Consider the following 19,398-nt stretch of genomic DNA (forward strand, 5'->3'; position numbering starts at 1 on the left):
TCAAAAAAAAAAAAAAAAAAAAAGTTACTGACCACATACAATATGCCAGGCATGTTAGGCTCTACAGATACAATGGCGAGCAAAATTGATACTGTCCTTATACTCACAGAGCTTAAAAGACATTTGACAAATAATCACACAGATAAATGGAAAATTATAACTGTGATTAAGAACTGCAGAAGAGAACAAATACAGGAAAGTCTGTAATATGACAGCAATCTGACTTACGTGGGATGACTGGAACATTTCCCTAGGGAAGACTTGAAGGAGCTGAGAGCTGAAGGACAAGTAGGAATTAACCAGATAAGTGGAGATGAATGAATGGAAAGTATACTCAATGTACAATGAAAGAACAATGTATAAAGTTCCTGTATTGTAAAGAAGCAGAGAGAATTCAAAGAAAGTTAGTGCAGCCAGAACCCAGAGAGTGAGAAAGGGCCAAATCAGACTGGGCCTTGCAGGCCATGTTAAGGATTTTGGTCTTTACACTAGAAGTGGGAAATTATTAAAGGGCTTTCATTAGGGGTGTTCATGGCTGGGTGCGGTGGCTCACGCCTGTAACCCTAGCACTTTGGGAGGCCAAGGCAGGTGGATCACCTGAGGTCAGGAGTTTGAGACCAGCCTGGCCAACACGGCAAAATCCCGTCTTTACTAAAAATACAAAAATTAGCTGGGCGTGGTAGCGGGCACAAGTAATCCCAGCTACTTGGGAGGCTGAGGCTACTAGGGAGGTTGAGGCAGTATCGCTTGAACCTGGGAGGTGGAGGCTGCAGTGAGCCAAGATGGCACCACTGCACTTCAGCCAGGGTGACAGAGTGAGACTCCGTCTCAAAAAAAAAAAAAAAAATAGGGGTGTTCATGTATATAAGATAATAGTTATGTATATAAGATAACAGCCAGATTTGAGTTTTGAAAAGATCACTCGGAATGTAATGTGAAGCCTCACTTGTAGGGAGTCAAGACTGGAAATGGGAAACCAATTTAGCAGACTATTGTTCAAGGGAGGACTCATGGCAGCATAGATCAGGCAGTTGGTAGAAGTGATAAGAGTCCAGAGAAGGATTAAGAAGGTAAGCTTGACAGGCTTTGCAACGAAATTAGATGTAGAGTCAAGGAAAGGCGAAGAGTCGCCTTGTGCCACTGGATGGAGAGTGGTGCTAGTTACTTCCTTGTGGTCATCATTCTCTGAATGTCTGCTTTGCCGGCACCATGCTAGAAATGCTGGAGGAGGACTGGGTTTCCAGGAAATGATCGTGTTGAGTTTAAGGTGCCTTGAGACACCCAAGTACAGATGCAAGGTGCACTCAAAATCTTTCTCTTTCTGGGAGTCCTCAAGACTTCACTCATTCCTCAACTAGCATGTAAGCTCCATGAAGGACAGTTTTTGTATTTTGTTCATTGTTAGTTCAGTTGCAGTTCCTCACGTTTGGGCACCTAGCACAGTTTACTGGTTGTATAAAAGAATAAATTTATTCCATCTCTTGCCTGTGTCAGACTCCTCCCATGCTAACACTGCCCAAGGGAGACAGTGGGCTTCATAAGATCTAAAGCCGCTCAAACTTGTCACAAGAATGGGTCCTCACGCATGGGTAGTGATGGTTCTGATGGTGGTGGTAGGTGTGTTCCAAGGATCTCTGCTTAGAACCAAGAACCAAGTGGCCTAAACTTTAGAAAATAAAGTAAAATGTCAACTTAGCGTTCTATGTTTCAAATCTGCTGTATGACCTGGCTAATTTATTTCCCCCTAAAATCAAAGGACCTTCTGGAAGACAACCGCTGCTTAAATTAGAGTGTTCCCATATTTTAAAAAGGCGAAAGGGCAGTGCTGGCCGCGAGGCTCCGAAGCCACAGCCATCAAGGCGATCTGGCGCGGTCTGCAACTCCCTCCGAGAAAAAGGCCCCGAGGAGCACTCACTGGACACGTGCTGAGCCGCGGCCGGACATTGGCTCAGGGCCTGTGACGCGAGGGTGTCAAGCTCCTCCAGGTCGTCGGCAGTGAAGTCCCCATGCGCGCCAAACGGGTCGTCAGGGTCCGGGGCAGCGGCCGCGGAGAAGCCCCGGGCCCGCTTGCTAGGGGGGTGCCCGGTGCCCGGCGGCGGGCCGGGGCGAGGCGCCGGGGGCTCGCTCCGCCTCTTGCTGCCTGGCGCGGAGGTCCCCGCCATGCTTTCCGCTCACCCCAAGTATCCGACAGCGACAAGCCAGACTTGCCTACCGCCAGGCCCGAGAACCGGACCAACCGCCCGCGCGCCGCGGCTTGCCTCCACAGCGAGTGCCCCGCCCCTGGCCCAGGGGCCAATCAGCTGGCAGGCGGAGGGCGCGGAAGAATGACGAAAGTCCCAGCGCGCCGCCAAACCCGGCCCTGCCGGGTGTTCAGAGGTCCACGGCTGGAATTCGGCAGGTTTGCTGCAAGGACTTAGTGCCGCACGACCGGTTACAGTAGGCGCGGGTCGGAGGCGCACCAGCTCCGCCTCGCGGTTGGCTTTACGCTCTCTCCCTGGCACTCTGTGGAGGAGGGCTGCGCAGGAGCAGCTTGCCCTAGCATTTAACGCGTGTTGCGTTTGAGTCGAGCCAGGCAGCATTCAGGGATGTGGTCTCCGTGACGTCGCTTTCGTTCTCCCGCCAGACCTACTTCCTACAAGCCCCGAGGCTTTCTTGAGGAGAGTGTAATTTGTTGGATGAGGAGTATGAATAGAGCTGTCGTGTGCAGACATCTTCGGGTATAGTGAATGTTTCACATATGTACATTTGAGGTAGGCTTAGGGAGGAGGAAAGTCCAAGGAGGAGTGATGTTTGGAGCTGTTCCTGTGTGGGAGGGGGTGGGAGCTGCTCAGGCTGTTAACTTTCATTCCTCTGAGTGCTGGAGTGTTTTTTTTTTTTGTAAGCCCTGGTTGCATAGAATAGGGCTCAGGAGGTCAAGGAAGTCCCTCTGTAAATGGCACCTGGGCTGTCCTACAGGTTGAGTCAAGTTAGCAGGATAGAGGGGTAGGAGGCCGGCACATAAGACTAACACGAGAATTCTACATTGAAAGGGAAGCCACAGAAAGGCCAGGTCAGTTACCTGTGGCGAAGACAGAGGTAAACCTTCACAAAGGAGCAGCAATTTGAGGTGGGCTTGCGTGCCTGACACATTTTATTGGGCAGCTGTGGTGTGCAGAACAGTCGCAATAGAGAACTGGCAATGGAGAGTAACAGGAGCAAGACCCTTTCAGCCTTACCTGCTCAGTGCCAAACTTCACCTGTGAGTGTCCTAGGAATGTTTGTGAAGGCATTAAATAAAAAGATTAAATGAAAAAGAGAGTGCTATCAGGGCCTTCAGTGTCTAAGGAGTTGAAAGTTTTTTGGAGTAACTGGTAGTCTCCCTCAGATAGCTGCCCAAATGTTGCATGCTTAATTGCTGCAGGACTCTGGTCCTGGAAAGAGACAGGATTGTTCATTTGTTAAAGGGGGATAGGTTCTACCAAGTAACTTGCTTTCACGAACAGTGTCAATCACTGGTGCTCAGGCTTGTTTTAGCAGCATACGGCTGGGTGCCAGCTGGCAAGGCCCCATAGGGAATGCCTGAAGCCTATAGAAGGGTGCTCCTGGCTGTGCAACTTTCTGGAGAGGACCAACACAGGCTTCCCCCTGTCCCCCCATCCTGCGGTTAATATCTAGTACATTAATCATGAAAGTTTTAAATATTCTAAAACCTAGTTTTGATTTAGCAAAGCCCCATAATGGTTCCAGAGCTCTCTTTGTGCTTCTGAATTAATTTTTTTTAAAAATACAGGGTCTTGTTCTGTCTCCCAGGATGGAGTGCAGTGGTGTGATCTTGGCTCACTGCAGCCTCAAACTCCTGGGCTCAAGTGATCTTCCCACCTCAGCCTCCCAAATAGCTGGGACTACAGAAGTGCACCACCACACCCAGCTAAGCGTTTTAATACATATTTAGCATACATTATGGTCTCTGTCTTTGCATTTAGTGAGGGGCAAGCGGTAGGTATGCCTGGGACTCCAGTCCTGGGCAGCAGGAGGTAGAGTGAGCCCCTGTTTTGCCTCACCCCCAACCCCTTGCCTGGCACTGGCACCGGCACCCCCTCCATCCACCAGCAAGTGGGCTGGGGCTTCCTGCAGCTGCTGCCCTGGACCTGTTTGGTGGGCATGGGGACTTCACTGCCAGCAACTTGGAGGATCATATCATTTGCCCTGCCCTGCCTCTTCCACAGTAGAGAAGTTCCTTGACAACAGGAACTGTTCCCTGGTACGTACCCCAGTGCCTGCATATAGCACACGCCTTACATGAACAGATGAACAAGTCTCACCAAAACATTCAGCAATCTGGATGTCACAACATAAAGATGGGTTTTAAAAGCACAAATGCTGGTCAGGCACAGTGGCTCATGCCTGTAATCCCAGCACTTTGGGAGGCTGAAGCAGGCAGATCACTTGAGGTCAGGAGTTTGAGACCAGCCTGGCCAACATGGTGAAACCCCCCCTCTACTAATACAAAAAATCAGCCAGGCATGGTGGCAGGTGCCTGTAACCACAGCTACTTGGGAGGCCGAAGCAGAACACCTTGAACCCGGGAGGTGGAGGTTGCATTGAGCAGAGATCATGCCACTGCACTCCACCCCCTCCCCCACCAAGAAAAAAACGTGCAAATTCTTCCACTAACCTCATGTAAGGTATTGTCAGGCATACAACCACACGAGAAGGACATCCTTTCAAACGAGTTGGTTTAATTTCAGGTGATACAAAGTTTAGGGTAGAACAAAGACCAAAGAGCAGACTCTGGCAAGGTTCTGAGCTGGTTTTACTTTAAATTCACAGTTATGGTAGGAATGACTTAGTGAAAACAACTAAAGAGATGATGAACCACTGTAAGTTTTTTTTTTTTTTTTTTACAAAAGTTTATTCTTAAATGTACAACAGCTCCAAGACAACACTTAATTCCAGCTTTAGGTGGCAAAAGATGTTATGGCAGGGAATATAGACGTTTAAATAAGGATGAAATAAAGGGTCACCATCTCCTCAGGCACAAGGAACAGCTTACTTTTTGCCAGATTTCTTAATTCCACCTGTGGCTGCAAAAGAAAAATAGTCACAATTAGGGAAAAATATAGTTCTTACGGTAGAAGCCCCATGGACCTGCTGTGGACCTTAGTAAAGCCTGGCTTTTGTACTGGGCATTCACTTTAACACAAGCATGGATAGCAGCTTCACTGATATTGTCTGTTCTAGGTAAAGGTAAAATGAGGATAAGATGGAGTTTACAAGCAGTGGCTGGCTGCGCACTGGTTTAGATCTACACTCCTGTATACTTCACAGATTGGCTTATTTAATCCTCATGCCCTATCAACCCATTTTACAGAAAAAGAAGTTCTTTTTTTTTTTGAGCCAGAGTCTTGCTGTGTCGCCCAGGCTGGAGTGCAGTGGCACGATCTCGGCTCACTGCAACCCCTGCCTCCTGGGTTCAAGCAATTTTCCCGTCTCAGCCTCCCGAGCAGCTGGGACTACAAGCCCCAGCTAATTTTTGTATTTTTAGTAGAGGCGGGGCTTCACCATATTGGTCAGGCTGGTCTCGAACTCCTGACCTCAGGTGATCCGCCTGCCTCGGCCTCCCAGAATGCAGGGATTACAAGTGTGAGCCACCGAGCCCAGCCTTTTTTTTGGGACAGTCTTGTTTTGTCACCTAGGCTGGACTACGGTGGTGCAATTTTGGCTCACCGCAGCCTCCGCCTCCCGGGTTCAAGCGATTGTTTATGCATCAGCCTCCCGAGTAGCTGGGACTACAGGCACACGCCACCACATCCGGCTAATTTTGGTATTTTTAGTAGAGATGGGGTTTCATCATGTTGGCCAGGCAGGTCTCGAACTCCTGACCTCAAGTGGTCCACCCACCTCAGCTCCCAAAGTGCTGGGATTACAGGCGTGAGCCACTGTGCCCAGCCAAAAAAGTAGTATTATTGTTAGGTGTTGTTCAAGGTATGTGACAAGCCAGGATTCCAACCTGAGTTGTCTGACTTCAAAGTCCACATTCTTAACTGCCACGTTATACTGCCTTCCATATTATGATCCTGGCACCTGGTATACTCTACTAATTTACAAATCATCATATATGTGGAACCCAGTAGGCGATTTAAGAAACAGTGTAGGATTGGGCCAGGCGCGGTGGCTCACGCCTGTAATCCCAGCACTTTAGGAGGCTGAGGCGGGCAGATCACAAGGTCAGGAGATCGAGACCATCCTGGCCAACATGGTGAAACCCTGTCTCTACTAAAAATACAAAAATTAGCCAGGAATGGCGGTGTGCACCTGTAATCCCAGCTACTCAGGAGGCTGAGGCAGGAGAATCACTTGAACCCAGGAGGCGGAGGTTGCAGTGAGCTGAGATCGTGCCACTGCACTCCAGCCTGGGTGACAGAGTGAGACTCCATCTTAAAAAAAAAAAAAAAAAAAAAGAAACAGTGTAGGGTTATATATGCTTAATACAGGAAAGAAGATCCAAAGGGGCCTGACAAAATAAACCTTAAAAAAAAAATATTAGATGATGCTCAATGACAAACAACTAGCATAGAGTTACACTAAGGACTGATCTTTTCCCTATACACAATCACAGATTAAAAAAGGGTGCAAGATACCTTTTTTTTTTTTTTGAGATAGGATCTCACTCTGTCTCCCAGGCTGGAATACAGTGGCGTGATCCCAGCTCACTGCAGCCTGAACTCCTGTGCTCAAATAATCCTCTTACCTTTAACTCCTGTACTTAAATGAGGCTGCCTCAGCCTTTTAAATAGCTGGGATTACAGGAAATGAGCCACCACCACCACGCTCAGCTAATTTTAAAATTTTTCTGTAGACAGGGTCTCCCTTTGATGCTGTGAACTCCTAGCCTTAAACAATCTTCCTGCTTAGGCCTCCCAAAGCACTAGGATTATGGTCGTCAGCCACTGTGCCTGGCCCCTTACACCATTCTGAAAAGGAATCTCAAGAACTAGAATCTCAGTGCTGGGTAGGTAAAGAATAATGGATCAAACCCACTGGGAGAGAGGTCTTGAGAAGCCCCGGATGACACTCCCACCATCCTTGTCTCCATCATGCCTAGTGTGGCTCACAGTGCTCAAATAGGGCATAAACAACTGTGGAGAAAATAATCACTAGTTGGATGAATGTAAAATAATGCTTAAGATGCACATAAAGTACTAGAACTGCTGGGCCTGAAAAATCTTTTGAAATGTAATGAATTCCTCCTACATAAAAGATGTAAAAAGGTGGAGGATTCAGTTAGAAAAGCATATGGAGCAACAGCACACTGAAGAGCCTGGACTTTATCTTTTAGTCTAGGCACACCCAGAAGTAGAAAGACTCAGAAAGCAAAAGCATAGAGATAATATGAGTACAAAAAAAAAAAAAAGGGTGGCCGGGCGCTTTGGCTCAGGTTTGTAATCCGAGGACTTTGGGAGGCCCAGGCGGGTGGATCACCTGAGGTCAGGAGTTGAGACCAGCTTGGCCAACATGGTGAAACTCCGTCTCTACAATAAATACGAAAAAAATTAGGCGCGGTGGTTCACGCCTGCAATCCCAGCATTTGGGAGGCCGAGGCGGGTGGATCACGAGGTCAGGAGTTCAAGACCAGCCTGGCCAAGATGGTGAACCCCTCTCTCTACTAAAAGTACAAAAATTAGCCGAACTCCGTCTCAAAAAAAAAAAAAAAAAAAAAAGAAAAATTAGCCAGACGTGGTGGCAGCCGCCTGTACGCCCAGCTACTTGGGAGGATGAGGTAGGAGAATCGCTTGAACCAGGAAGGCGGAGGCTGCAGTGAGCCGCGATCGCGCCGTTGCATTCCAACCTGGGAGACAGAGTGAGCCTCTGTCTCAAAAAAACAAAACAAAACAAAAAACACACAGAAAAACTTCGAAGTCAAATAACGTTCAAACACTAAGAAGGCAGTAAAATACGAATTTGGGGCAAGAGATTGCGGAAGACACTGAGAAACTTAACTGTATGAATCTGCGTCTGAGGTAAATACATTTCAATGTTTCCGTTTCTGCATTCCCTAAGGAATGGAAGTCTAGACTGCCTGGGAGGCAGGAGACTTCGTTTCCAGCTCCCGGCCCTTACTGCTGCTGCAAATCCGAGACTGGCTAAAGACCATCCGCTACAGCGGACGTCGGAAAACGAGACCTCGCAGTTCAGTAGGCAGGAAAAACGCATGTCCGCGCCCTCATCCCAACAGACGCTCATAGCGTTTGGCCAGCTTGAGCTACATTCAGCCCCCACTTACCCAAGGGCCCCTTCCCCGCGGCCTTCGCTTTTAGCTCCTCGAGTTTCTTCTGCTCCTCTTTTTGTTTCTGCTTGAAAGCCTTATCTTCCTGGGGAGAGGCAAAGGGGGTTCAACTCAGGCCTGTTTCCCAGGCCCTCCGCACCCGCCCGTGTCTCCGCGCCCGCCCTCACCTCGTCCATCTCCTTGGCCTGCTTCTTAGGCTGTTTCAGTGGCTTCTTCTTGCCACCTGTGGGCGACACGAACACGTTCGGCCTGCCCCTGCCGCCCGGTCCCCGCCCCGCCGTCCCCACAGTCCTCACAGTCCTCCCCGTCCCGCAACACTTACCTTCGCGGCCGGACATCGCGCCTGCCGCCTTTCCCCAGACCCTGCCACCGGAAACGGCGCGTCTTCCCCCACCCTCTGTCGTAGACAGCGAGGCGGCCCCCCTGATTGGCTCCTAGTCAGGAAGTTGAACTCTCGCTACCGGATACGGCGCTCCAGGGGCGGGGACTAACAGGTCAGAGGTCAACTGAGTGGCAGACGCTAGGTCAGGCCGCGCCAGGTACGAGGAACTAGGGTCGTCCTGCCAGGGTAGAATCCGGAACCGTAGGAGGGGTACTTAATCGGAAGGCCCCCCAGGCCTGTGGCCGTGCGCGGGAAGAGCACTTCAGGTACACAGCAGGGCATGTGCATGTGCAAAGGCCTTGAAGCTCGGCGCGTTCCTGGAACCGAGGAAAGCACAGCTTGGGTGGAGGTAGAGTAGGCTGGGAGATGGCAGAAGTGGGAGGGAGTTATATCACATGGTCCTATAGCTTTGAAGACCCCTGTAAGGAGTTTGTTTTATAGTATAGTCAGGGGTGCAGCAGTTTGCGAATTCTGTTTATTCATCTGTGAAAATGGTCTAAAAAATTTATTTTGGTCATGGCCATACAACTCTGTGAATATGCTAAAACCACTGAATTGTACACATTGCGTGAATTATATGGTATGCAAGTTATTGCGTGAATTATATGGTATGCAAGTTATTGCGTGAATTATATGGTATGCAAGTTATATATCAATAAAGCTTTTTTTTCCCCCCCGAGATGGAGCCTTGCTCTTGTCGCCCAGGCTGGAGTGCAATGGCACGATCTTGGCTCACTTCAACCTCTGCTTCCTGGGTTCAAGCGATTCTCCTGTCTCAGCCTCCCCAGTAGCTGGGATTACAGGTGCCTACCACCATGCCCGGAAAATTTTTGTATTTTTAGTAGAGATGGGGTTTCGCCTCCCCAGTAGCTGGGATTACAGATGCCCGCCACCATGCCTGGAAAATTTGTGGTAGAGACGGGGTTTCGCCATATTGGCCAGGCTGGTCTCGAACTCCTGACCTCATGATCCTCCCGCCTCAGCCTCCCAAAGTGTTAGGATTACAGGCGTGAGCCACCGCGCCTGGCCAAAGCTCTTAATTTTTTAAGTAACAGTGCTGAGTGCTGGGATGCTACAGTGTCCAAAGATTAGGCAGATGAATACATTTTTTGCTGGGTATGTACTATATGTAGGTACCAAGCTGAAATTCTAGTGAGTGAGACAGACTATAACCAAAGCAAATAAATGAGATACATATTGTAGGTCATGTGATAGGTGCATGGAAAAAATAAAGTGTAGACAGTGGGTCAGGAGTGCTAGGGTGGGAGTGGGATCGCCATATCTGATAGGGTGTGTGTAGACCTCCCAAGGGGCTACTAGTTGAGCAGGACTTGAAGAAGGTGAGGGAGCAAGCAGCACTGATAGCAGCTGTCATGAAGGCCCTGAGCTGGGAACAACCTGGTGCGCTCCAGCAACTTCAAGAAGATCCATGTGCTTGGAGTGGAGTGAGGAAAGGGAGACTAGTGGGAGATGAGGTCAGAGGAATGAGAGCCAGTGGGTAGGTTCCCTGTAGGCCATGGAAAAGACAGGCTTTTACCTTGAGAGAAGTGGGGAACCGTTGTAGGGGTTGAGCAGAGAGATATGGTCCCACCTGTGTTTGGAAAGGAACATTGACTCTGCTGACAATAAATTGCAGTGACTGGAATAGAAGCAGGGTGACGTCTGTCAGGAGGCTCTTGGGATAGTCCAGGCTAGAGATGTGATGTGGGTCATTGGGACCATTTGGTAGCAGTGGCAGAGGTGAGAAGAGGAGGGATCCTGGATTTGGAAAGCCAGTGGCATTTGCTGATAGATGGATGTGAGGTGGGAGAGAAATGAGGAATCAGGGGTGATGCGAGGTTGTTGGTCTGAATACTTGAACCTGGTATTGCTGTCATCCATGTTGGAGAAGGCTATGGGAAAAACAGGTTTGGGAGGGGAAGATGAGATCTCCATTAGATTTTCAGGCAGACGGGCCGAGCGTGGTGACTCCTGCCTGTAATCCCAGCACTTTGGGAGGCTGAGGTGGGTGGATCACGAGGTCAGGGATTCGAGACCAGCCTGACCATCATGGTGAAACCCCGTCTCTACTAAAAATATAAAAATTAGCTGGGCATGGTGGGGTGCCTGTAATCCCAGCTACTCAGGAGGCTGAGGCAGGAGAATTGCTTGAACCCGGGAGGTGGAGGTTGCAGTGAGCCGAGATTGCGCCACTGCACTCCAGCCTGGGCGACAGAGCAAGACTCCGTCTCAAAAAAAAAAAAAAAAAAGATTTTCAGGCAGAGATACAGGTTGGGAAGTTTGATAAATGAGCCAAGAACCCTGTGGAGAGAGGTATGGGCTGGAGGAGTCAAGAGTATAATTTTTTTTTTTTTTTAAACAACTTTATTGATGTATAACTTGCATACCATACAATTCATGCAATGTGTGCAATTCAGTGGTTTTATTATATTCACAGAGTTGTATGGCCTTCACCAAAATAAATTTTTTAGACCATTTTCATAGATGATTTTTAAAACCACAGGACTGGATAAGAGAGGAGTCTGAGTGCTGAGCGCTGGGGTGCTGCATATTCCAGAGGTTAGGCAGATGAGTGGGCACTGGAAACCAAGTGAAACGGCATGTGAAGGAGGAGGGGGTGAAGGCCAGATCAGAGGGAGCTGGATGGAATCAGAGAAGAGGAACAGAAACAGTGAATTCAGGCAGTCTGTCAAGGAGTTTGGTTATAAAGGGAACCAGAGAAATGGGGCAGTTGCTGGTGGGGGTGTCAGATCAATTACTGAGCAGTGTCTCAGGAAGAGAGAGGATTTGGGCCCTGGGGCACACAGGTTGGTCTTCCCTAGAAGCATGGGTTTTTTTATCCTGAGGGTCAAGAGAGGAGATGGAAATGGGGCAGTTACTGGTGACTGGGAGTTTGTGGAAGTTCTCTTCCAACTTTTAATTATTTTCTTGGTGGAAAATGAAGCAAGCAGACTATCAGGCTGGAAGTGAAGATGAGGAACATGATAGAGGCTTGAGGAAGGGGCAGTTGGTAGGAGACAGCCATCTACATAGAGTGGGAGAATGGATCTGAAGGGGCAGGATTCTGAACTTGACCCTCAGGGCCCTGCTTCACCTGTCCAGCTTCTCCATCCATTCATCTCTGCTTTTGCTTTCCAGTTGCACTGACTGCCTTTCAGGTTTTGAGCAACCTCAAGCACTTTCCACCTTTTCTCTTTGCCAGGAACATTCTTCCCCTTGGTGGTTGGGGGGCCTGTGAAACATCTAAGTGGTGACATCCTGGGGGCTGAGAAATGGGGCCTGGGGTTGGGGGCTGGTGGGGTGGTGGAGAGGCTGAGGGGAGGGACTGGAGTGGAGAAACAACTTGGGGATTATTGCCACATTCCCTTATGAAGTCTCTGTTGTCACCCAGCTTAGGTTCTAGTGAGAGAATAGGCAACACAGAAGGAAATGTGTCCATCAGGAGAAAAATAAAGCAGAGAAGCTAGCTGGGGAGGGAGTGGTCAAGGAAGCCTTACTGAGAGGTGATATTTGGGCAAAGATGAAGATGTCAGGGTGAGCTGAGTGGACTTGTGAAGGAAGAGTCATCCAGCTGGAGGAGGTGGCAGAGCACAGAGCAGCACAGTGGCTGGAGCAGAGTATGGTAGTAGAAGGAAGAGGATGAGGGCTGAGAGGTCTCAGGGCTTCTTGGCCACCGCCAGGTGAAATGGGAGCTTTTGGGGGATTTTGATCAGAGGAATGTAATCTGATTTTTGTGTTACGGAGCCTTGGGCTGCCATATGCAGAACGGGGGGGTGGGGGAGGGGAGGGAAGAAAGCGAAGATTGCACAAGAGACAGTAGAGTAGTTGTCATCTCTGCCAGGAATGGGTGACCTTCCTGGGGTCTAAAAGTGGGCAGCTAGTAGAGGCGGTGCTGGGAAAGGAGGCTGAGAAGGTTGGAGGAAGCCAAGAGGGGCAGTGATGTTGGGAAGAGAGGGTGTTGAAAAGTGGTGCCAGCCATGGTGGACACTGCATGCTTTGTTTGATGAAGGATACACCTGCAGGGGTGTTATAGAGTCCCAGCCTGTGCGTCGTGGGTGCTGGCCTTGAGGCCTGGGAGTCTGACTGGCTGCTGGGGCCTGGATGGTATGCACCCTCATGGCCATGGAACCCAGCCTTATGAAGGGGGCCCAGGGGTTTGGATGTGGCACGAGCTTGGGACCACTGTCACAGTGATGTTCCCTTCTGCGGCTCTCAGCTCAGGCCCACTTTGCCCAGAAGACATGTTTCTACCCTACCAGCTGTGTTTTCAAAGCCCCTGAGCTTCTCCAAAGACAGCTCTTAGCACAGCATGATGGAGAGGAGGCTAGGGTGCTGTGGGGGGCCTCTGTCTCACATCACCTTCCATCAGGAAGCCCCTTTCTATTCTGTATCTGGAGCTCCTTCAGTTTCTTCCTGTCTGCAGCTCCCTCTGCTTTTCTCTCTCTGGCCTCGTCTGTTGGCCACCAGGTGTCGCTCTCACAGCCAGGATCAGCGCTTAGGGACTTTGAGGTGTGGTTTGGCCAGAGGAGGGTGCTGTTGGCTCAGCTTTTTCTGAGAAAACGGGTCACCTGGCCACCTCTTTGTGGTCCTCAGAGTCACTGGCACTCTTGGGCTCAGGTGAGGCCTGATTCTGGATAACAGGAGACTCCCTGCTGTTCAGGTAATGAGAAGCAGGCCCAAATATCAAAGCAAGATGGAAGAGGGAAAGATGAGAGAAACCTAACCCGTTGAGCAATGGCAGGTTGGAGAGGAAAGAGAAAGCTTATGGAAGTCAAGAAGTGTGAGACTGAGAGTTGGTGGCCTGGAAAGTCTGGGGGCGAAGACGGATGGCGTGAACCTAAGAAAAGTCCTCTGTGGCAAAAACAGTTTTGTTTTGTTTTGCCCTTGGAATTGTCTTAGAGGAGAGCTAAGAGTTTTCTGTCTTGGGTCACAAATGGCCTGCGTCCTTAGGCCCTTGCACAGAATTGAAACTCTGCTTCCCTTGTGCTGAGGCAGTCCTTAGAGAGTCTGGGGAGTTGGTTTTGAGGCTGTTTAACGGAAATGATCCTGGATCTTAGTCTTCCTGAATTCCCCTGAGTTCTACAACATTGCAGGGAGTATTTATGCATCTTTGTGGGGCTTTGTCAGCATGTATACAACTCTGGTTTCAAAACTGTCTTTGATATCAGAAACCTGGACATCAGGATTCTCATTCAAGTCACAGCAGAGAGACCTGGGGGATGTAGGGAAGTGGGTAGCAGGGAAGGGTCCGCTTTGTGTGGCATGGTGGCAGGCACTGGAAGGAATGGTATCCTAGAGGCTCTTCCCCAACTGCGTTCCATTGCCCAAGAGCACCCAGAGGAGAGCCTGACCATCCTCTTGCCACAGGGGCCGCAGTCTCTGGGCCCAACAGGGTGGTGCTCAGTTTAGATGATTTTAGTGGGATTAGTCTGTTCAGAACTGTCCCTAGGCCTCAGAACGGACTTATGTCCAGCCTTTCTCAGCTGTGAGCTGACCTGTCTGGCGTCCCCCTCACAGATCTCCTGATGGCGGGGCGCAGCCCTGGCTTTGCCACGCAGCACATCGTGGGTGTGCCCCGCATACTGGTCCGGAGGGGCCTCCTTGGAAGGGACCTCTTTATGACCAGGACTCTCTGCAGCCCAGGCCCAAGCCAACCCAGAGAGAAAAGACCTGAGGAAGTGGCCCTCGGGCTGCATCACCGCCTCCCAGCACTGGGAAGAGCCCTGGGGCACAGCATTCAGCAACGAGCAACCTCCACAGCCAAGACTTGGTGGGATAGATATGAAGAGTTTGTTGGACTCAATGAGGTTCGAGAGGCCCAGGGAAAGGTGACAGAGGTGAGGAGGGGAGCTGGGGTGGCTGGCCCTGCCCTCTGACTTGGGAAATGTGCCAAACCAGTCACGTGGTGCTGGGTAGCCACATCCAGACTTGTGTTTGGCCTCATTTCTCATGTGGAAACCTGGGCTTGATGCTTCTGGGGTGAAGGTCTCCATGTAACTGTGCCACCTACTTTCTCTAAAAACAGTTACTGTGTACTAATAAGTCCCTGGCCACTAACATCCAGTCTGTGAGGCCAGCAAATACTTCCTTTGTGGACTGTTTGGGGATTGATGGTGAAAGTTACCTGGGGCTTGCTGCAGTACTGTTACTGTGTGTAATTACAACATCTTTTGCGAAGGTAGAGGGCAGTAGGAAATGTCACACTGTGAGTGGAAAGAGCGAGCTGTGGTTGTCAAGTCCTTTGTGGTGGCAGAAAAGCATTCTGTCATCTTTGTTCCCACTCCTGCTTAGGCATGGAGTAGTGTAGCAAGGTGGGAAGAACCTGGGGTTCATCGGGGGCTTTGAGACAAACAGTGCCATTTCTTTCCTTGGAGATTTTGAGCTTGGCTGAGCTGGTGTTTCCAGGTCTATAAACTGTAGGCTGCAGCAGTGCCTTTCATGGCATTGTTATGAGGCATATATAAGGCAACACATGGGAAACAGCCTACCAACACAAGCCTACCAACACAGGTTTGATGGACACAAATTGTGTGCATTGTTAGCTGTTTTCAAGTTTTTTCAGGGGCATGTTATTTCTGCTTGAATGGCTGAATCTCGTGATTCTGATGGGTGTGGCCCAAGGCTGCACTTTGAACACCACTGGGTGAGCCAGGATTAGTGTCTAAGGAATTCCGTTTCCAGCCTTTGCAGCTCACACCCCAGTGACCTCTTCTTAGCCACAGCCTCGCTGGGAATGCAGCTGAGCCTGTGTGGGTGTGGAGAGAAGGTGCAGATGGCCTCCGGTTTTCTCTTTGCAGGCTGAGAAAGTGTTCATGGTGGCTCGAGGGCTTGTCCGAGAGGCTCGGGAGGACTTGGAAGTTCACCAGGCCAAGCTGAAGGAGGTGAGGGACCGCTTGGACCGTGTCTCCAGGGAGGACAGTCAGTACTTGGAACTGGCTACTCTCGAGCACAGGATGCTGCAGGTAGGCACCTCAGGAGGCAATCCTTTCACACCTGGACAGTGACCCTAGCCTGGCAGATCATGGAGGGGCCAAATGGGAACCCTGACTGGTCCTTAATCAGAGGCCTGGTACAGAGGTGAACCAGAAGCTCCTATGGAGGGACAGAACCCCAAGCTTCCAGAGCCTGTCCATCTACTTTCTTCTGGAGTACAGGGGCCAACTGTTCAGAGCAGTGTAGCCTGGGACCTAGAATGCTGAGGAAGGAGAACCATGGAGGGGCTGGCCCAGGAAGTGCTGGACACTTCCCTTCGTGTAGACATAAGTACACCTCTGGTCAAACCCAGGACTGCTCAGGTGGGACGATCATGTAACTCACTTTGCTCACTCCCAATTCCTTTGCCCCTCTGACCCAGCCGGGTTCGTGCTACCTTCATTCATTCAGCAGGGGTCTGTGGAACATGTACTCTGCCAGGCACAAGGTAGTGAGCCATCTGTTGGTGGCTGTAGCTGCAGGGCCACCTTGTCCCCATGTAACCCAGTAACATGGCTTTGCTTCTGCAGGAGGAGAAGAGACTTCGCACAGCCTATCTGCGTGCAGAAGACTCTGAGCGCGAGAAATTCTCCCTCTTCTCTGCAGCTGTGCGGGAAAGTCATGAGAAGGAGCGCACAAGGGCGGAGAGGACCAAGAACTGGTCCCTCATTGGCTCAGTCCTGGGGGCCCTGATTGGTGTGGCTGGCTCCACCTATGTGAACCGTGTCCGGCTACAGGAGCTGAAGGCCTTACTCCTGGAGGCACAGAAGGGGCCTGTGAGTCTCCAGGAGGCCATTCGAGAACAGGCGTCTAGCTACTCCCTCCAGCAGAGGGACCTCCACAATCTCATGGTGGACTTGAGAGGCCTGGTACATGCTGTTGGGCCGGGGCAGGGCTCTGGGTCACAGGCAGGTACTCCCCCTACCAGAGACAGAGATGTAGACGTCCTTTCAGCTGCCTTGAAAGAGCAGTTCAGTCATTCCAGGCAAGTCCATTCATGTCTAGAAGGCTTACGAGAGCAGCTTGATGGCCTAGAAAAGACTTGTAGCCAAATGGCTGGGGTGGTTCAGCTTGTAAAGGCTGCAGCACACCCAGGCCTGGTGGAACCAGCAGACGGGGCTATGCCCAGCTCCTTGCTAGAGCAGGGGAGTATGATCTTGGCACTGTCGGACACGGAGCAGAGACTAGAAGCCCAAGTCAACAGGAACACCATCTACAGCACCCTGGTCACCTGTGTGACATTTGTGGCCACACTACCTGTGCTCTACATGCTATTCAGAGCCAGCTAACCCCTGGCCCCTCCTCCAGAGGGTCTGAGGCAATAGCTGTAAATGTGGATTTAGTTAGAGACTTGTGGCAATGAAGTGAGCCTTTGGGGGCGTGTATAACCTCAATCTGAAGGAGCAGCATCTGTGTCACTCACCAGCAGGCACACTTCACTTTGCAGACAAGGTTCATTTACATTAATTATCAAAACTTTGTGCTAATGTCCAATTAAAATATCCTGAGTTTTATTATTTAAAACAATCAGACTGAGTTTTTTTCATTGAGAATCAAGATCCAAGACTTGAAGGTTGGGCCTGGAGTTGGGGTAGTCACCCCCTTTAGTTCCTCTCTCATCTCCTGTCTGTCCTCTTTTCTGAACTGTTATAGATGCAATCCTGAGGCCTAGATTTTCATTTTGAATTTCCTGGCCTGCCCTCCACTTACCTGACTGTCCGATGTCAGATGGCCTGGGAGTTCCAGCGAGTGGAACCTAGCCAGCTGCCTACTCATTGGTGACCACGGTTACTTCCCATCTCCTGGATCACTTTCTCTACCATGTGGGGGAGAACTTCCTGGTTCTAGTACTGGAGGAGTGATCAGAGGAAAGCAGGGAAGAAAGACTGGGGGAATGGTTGATAAATGTTGCTGGGGACATAAGTATAGGAATTGGTGGCCAATCTGGATCCCTGGTATAGAGAGTGCTTTGGGCAGCACTGGTGTGCCACTGGGGCTGGGTGCACCTCCACACAGCCCGGGGAAATCTTCCACAGGCATAGGCAGAGCTCAGGACACCAGGAGTGTGCATGGAGAGGCAGTGATAGGGAAGGGGGGTCTCCCACGGGTGGGAGGTGCAGTGGGGGCATGTGTATGATCTCTTTTCAGAGGGGAACAGTGACCCATGACCTCCTGGACTAAATGGCCATGGGTGGCCTTGTGTGCCCTGAGTAAACAGGAGCTTTGGGCTGGTATTCAGTCCTGGTGTTGGAGTATTGGAAGTCAGGCACGTTCCAGAGAACCCACTCCCCTTTGAGAGCACAGGGTAGCTGTATGCAGGGGCTGCAGGTGGGGGCTTGTTCACTGGTGTCTATGCAGAGGTGTCAGAGCCTGTGGAGCCAGGAGTGTTTCCCATAAGGCATACTTTCTTCTTGGAGCCTGTGTTCAGTCTTGGGCAGTGAGTATGGCCCAAATGCCCCCCACCTCAGGTTCTCAGCACCTGGTCCCTCAGTCACTCTATCCTTGGCGAGTAATGGCTCCCCAGAATGGCATGGGATGCAAAGACCCTGCGCTTAGAGTGTTCACATTCCTCATAGGGCAGTAGGTATCGTATCTGTGTACAGATGAAGGGGGTTGTGGGGTTTGGAAGACCCAGTTTCCTCTGAGGTGAGATAGGTCCTGAAGGGTGTGTGCTTGGATGAATCGATTTGGGGAGGGAGGGATTCTGTGCATGTGAAGGGGGCTCCTGCAAGCTACATAGGCAGGAAAGCCAAAGTGGGTGAGGGACTGGGGCAGACTGTCCTGGCTGGGGTGGTGATGAGTGTGGGGGAGTTGCGCAGCATGAAGTCAGAGGCCCGGGGTACCAGTTGGCAGTCTGAGGTGAGAGGCTAAGGGTGAGGGATCCAGGGAGGGATTGCTATGCTGCTGCAGAAAAGGTGCTAAGCACCTGGACTCAGATGCTGGAAGTGGGAGTGGAGGAAAAGGGGTGACCTGACGGGAGACCCCTTGATAGCTGGCGGGAGGTGGGAAGAGGGTGTCTGTAGCTCTAGGGCAGTAGCCAGTGTGGATGACCTGAATCTCTTGACTGAGGTTCACCTAGCCTGTGGAGGCCTTGGAGGCTTTCAGATGATGCGTGTGACATTTTTGCCTCCCAGGAAGCTGTGCCAATGGCTTTTAGCCAAAGTCCTCCAAAAGTCCTAATCGGATGGGCCAGATTCTGGCTCCTGAGTTAGCCGTGGGCGTGCTAGGGTGTGAATGGCCCTGCACAGGGGACAAATGGTCCCCAGGAGAGAACCCTTCTGCCAGTGTTTCCTCCCGCAGAAGGCCCAGGTGTTTGCCAGTGAGAGAGCCCAGACTTGCTCAATGCTTCTCAGCTTGGAGTGGGTCCAGGTCTGGGTCCTGGGCTGGGAAGAAAGGAAGGAAGTGAGCCCTTGCTTGTGCGCCTCTGCAGCCCAGGTGCCCTGCCTTCACAGCCCCGCTAGAGGTGGTATCACCCCCACTTGCTGGTGAGCAAATAGGCTGGGGGGGTTGGTGTCAGGTTACATGGCTTAGTTGATGGCGCAAGCCCAGGTCCAAAGCCCATGTTCTCAAACAGCCAGAGGTGGGGCCGGAAGGAGGGATTGGCTGTTGGGGAGTACTGGGAGCAGGGGAGGTGGGCAGGGCCAGGTGCGCAGGGGAGAAACAAGGCGCTTCGGAGTTCAGGTAAAGAAAGTTGGGGAGGATGACCACCGGAGCCGGGTAAGGAGCTCCGGGCGCGGGGCGAGGCCGGGCGCTGGCAGGAGAACGGGTCGGGCAGGTG

The 19,398-nt window shown here is 50.9% G+C and overlaps 3 protein-coding genes and 1 pseudogene across 9 annotated transcripts in view; 2 read left to right on the forward strand and 2 right to left on the reverse strand.

Annotated features, from left to right (window-relative positions):
• Positions 1–1,490: 1,490 nt before the first annotated feature.
• LOC105540386 lies at positions 1,491–2,267 on the reverse strand (annotated as a pseudogene). Its single transcript, XR_001006184.1, has one exon. The product of XR_001006184.1 is annotated as an ATR-interacting protein pseudogene (transcript).
• Positions 2,268–4,698: 2,431 nt separating this feature from the next.
• Positions 4,699–8,607, reverse strand: TMA7 (translation machinery associated 7 homolog (S. cerevisiae)). Its single transcript, XM_011980996.1, has 3 exons — positions 8,434–8,607; positions 8,264–8,351; positions 4,699–5,063 (listed from the first exon to the last, which is right to left on the reverse strand). The coding sequence occupies exons 1-3, from the start codon at positions 8,602–8,604 to the stop codon at positions 5,029–5,031; spliced, it is 294 nt and encodes a 97-aa protein (XP_011836386.1). The 5' UTR covers positions 8,605–8,607; the 3' UTR covers positions 4,699–5,028.
• CCDC51 (coiled-coil domain containing 51) lies at positions 8,436–17,147 on the forward strand. 5 transcript variants are annotated; one of them, XM_011980992.1, is made up of 4 exons: positions 8,436–8,805; positions 14,166–14,485; positions 15,446–15,610; positions 16,151–17,147. In XM_011980992.1, the coding sequence occupies exons 2-4, from the start codon at positions 14,174–14,176 to the stop codon at positions 16,907–16,909; spliced, it is 1,236 nt and encodes a 411-aa protein (XP_011836382.1). In that variant the 5' UTR covers positions 8,436–8,805; positions 14,166–14,173; the 3' UTR covers positions 16,910–17,147. The 5 variants fall into 5 exon arrangements, with proteins under 5 accessions (XP_011836382.1, XP_011836381.1, XP_011836385.1 ...); XM_011980991.1 differs by having other exon boundaries at positions 8,782–8,914; XM_011980995.1 differs by having other exon boundaries at positions 8,782–8,914; positions 14,287–14,485; positions 15,339–15,610.
• Positions 17,148–19,215: 2,068 nt separating this feature from the next.
• The window catches only part of PLXNB1 (plexin B1), a 26,410-nt gene continuing 26,227 nt past the window's right edge, over positions 19,216–19,398 (forward strand). For both annotated transcript variants that reach the window (XM_011980998.1, XM_011980999.1), the window contains exon 1: positions 19,216–19,301. The gene's annotated coding sequence lies outside the window, so the exon portion shown is untranslated. The remainder of the gene's footprint in view (positions 19,302–19,398) is intronic.

The sequence above is a fragment of the Mandrillus leucophaeus genome, unplaced genomic scaffold (genome assembly GCF_000951045.1).
Source record: "Mandrillus leucophaeus isolate KB7577 unplaced genomic scaffold, Mleu.le_1.0 Scaffold22, whole genome shotgun sequence".
In the NCBI taxonomy this organism is placed as follows: Eukaryota; Metazoa; Chordata; class Mammalia; order Primates; family Cercopithecidae; genus Mandrillus; species Mandrillus leucophaeus.

What these genes read in the sequence shown, in the direction of transcription:
- TMA7 (XM_011980996.1), bottom strand. Translation starts at nt 8,604, where the DNA reads ATGTCCGGCCGCGAAGGTAAGTGTTGCGGGACGGGGAGGACTGTGAGG. An exon ending in AGGCCAAGGAGATGGACGAG is followed by an intron (nt 8,352 to 8,433) that starts GTGAGGGCGGGC and finishes GCCTCTCCCCAG; the next exon opens with GAAGATAAGGCTTTCAAGCA. An exon ending in CGCGGGGAAGGGGCCCTTGG is followed by an intron (nt 5,064 to 8,263) that starts GTAAGTGGGGGC and finishes TTTCTTTTGCAG; the next exon opens with CCACAGGTGGAATTAAGAAA.
- CCDC51 (XM_011980992.1), top strand. Translation starts at nt 14,174, where the DNA reads ATGGCGGGGCGCAGCCCTGGCTTTGCCACGCAGCACATCGTGGGTGTG. An exon ending in CCCAGGGAAAGGTGACAGAG is followed by an intron (nt 14,486 to 15,445) that starts GTGAGGAGGGGA and finishes TTCTCTTTGCAG; the next exon opens with GCTGAGAAAGTGTTCATGGT. An exon ending in TCGAGCACAGGATGCTGCAG is followed by an intron (nt 15,611 to 16,150) that starts GTAGGCACCTCA and finishes TTGCTTCTGCAG; the next exon opens with GAGGAGAAGAGACTTCGCAC.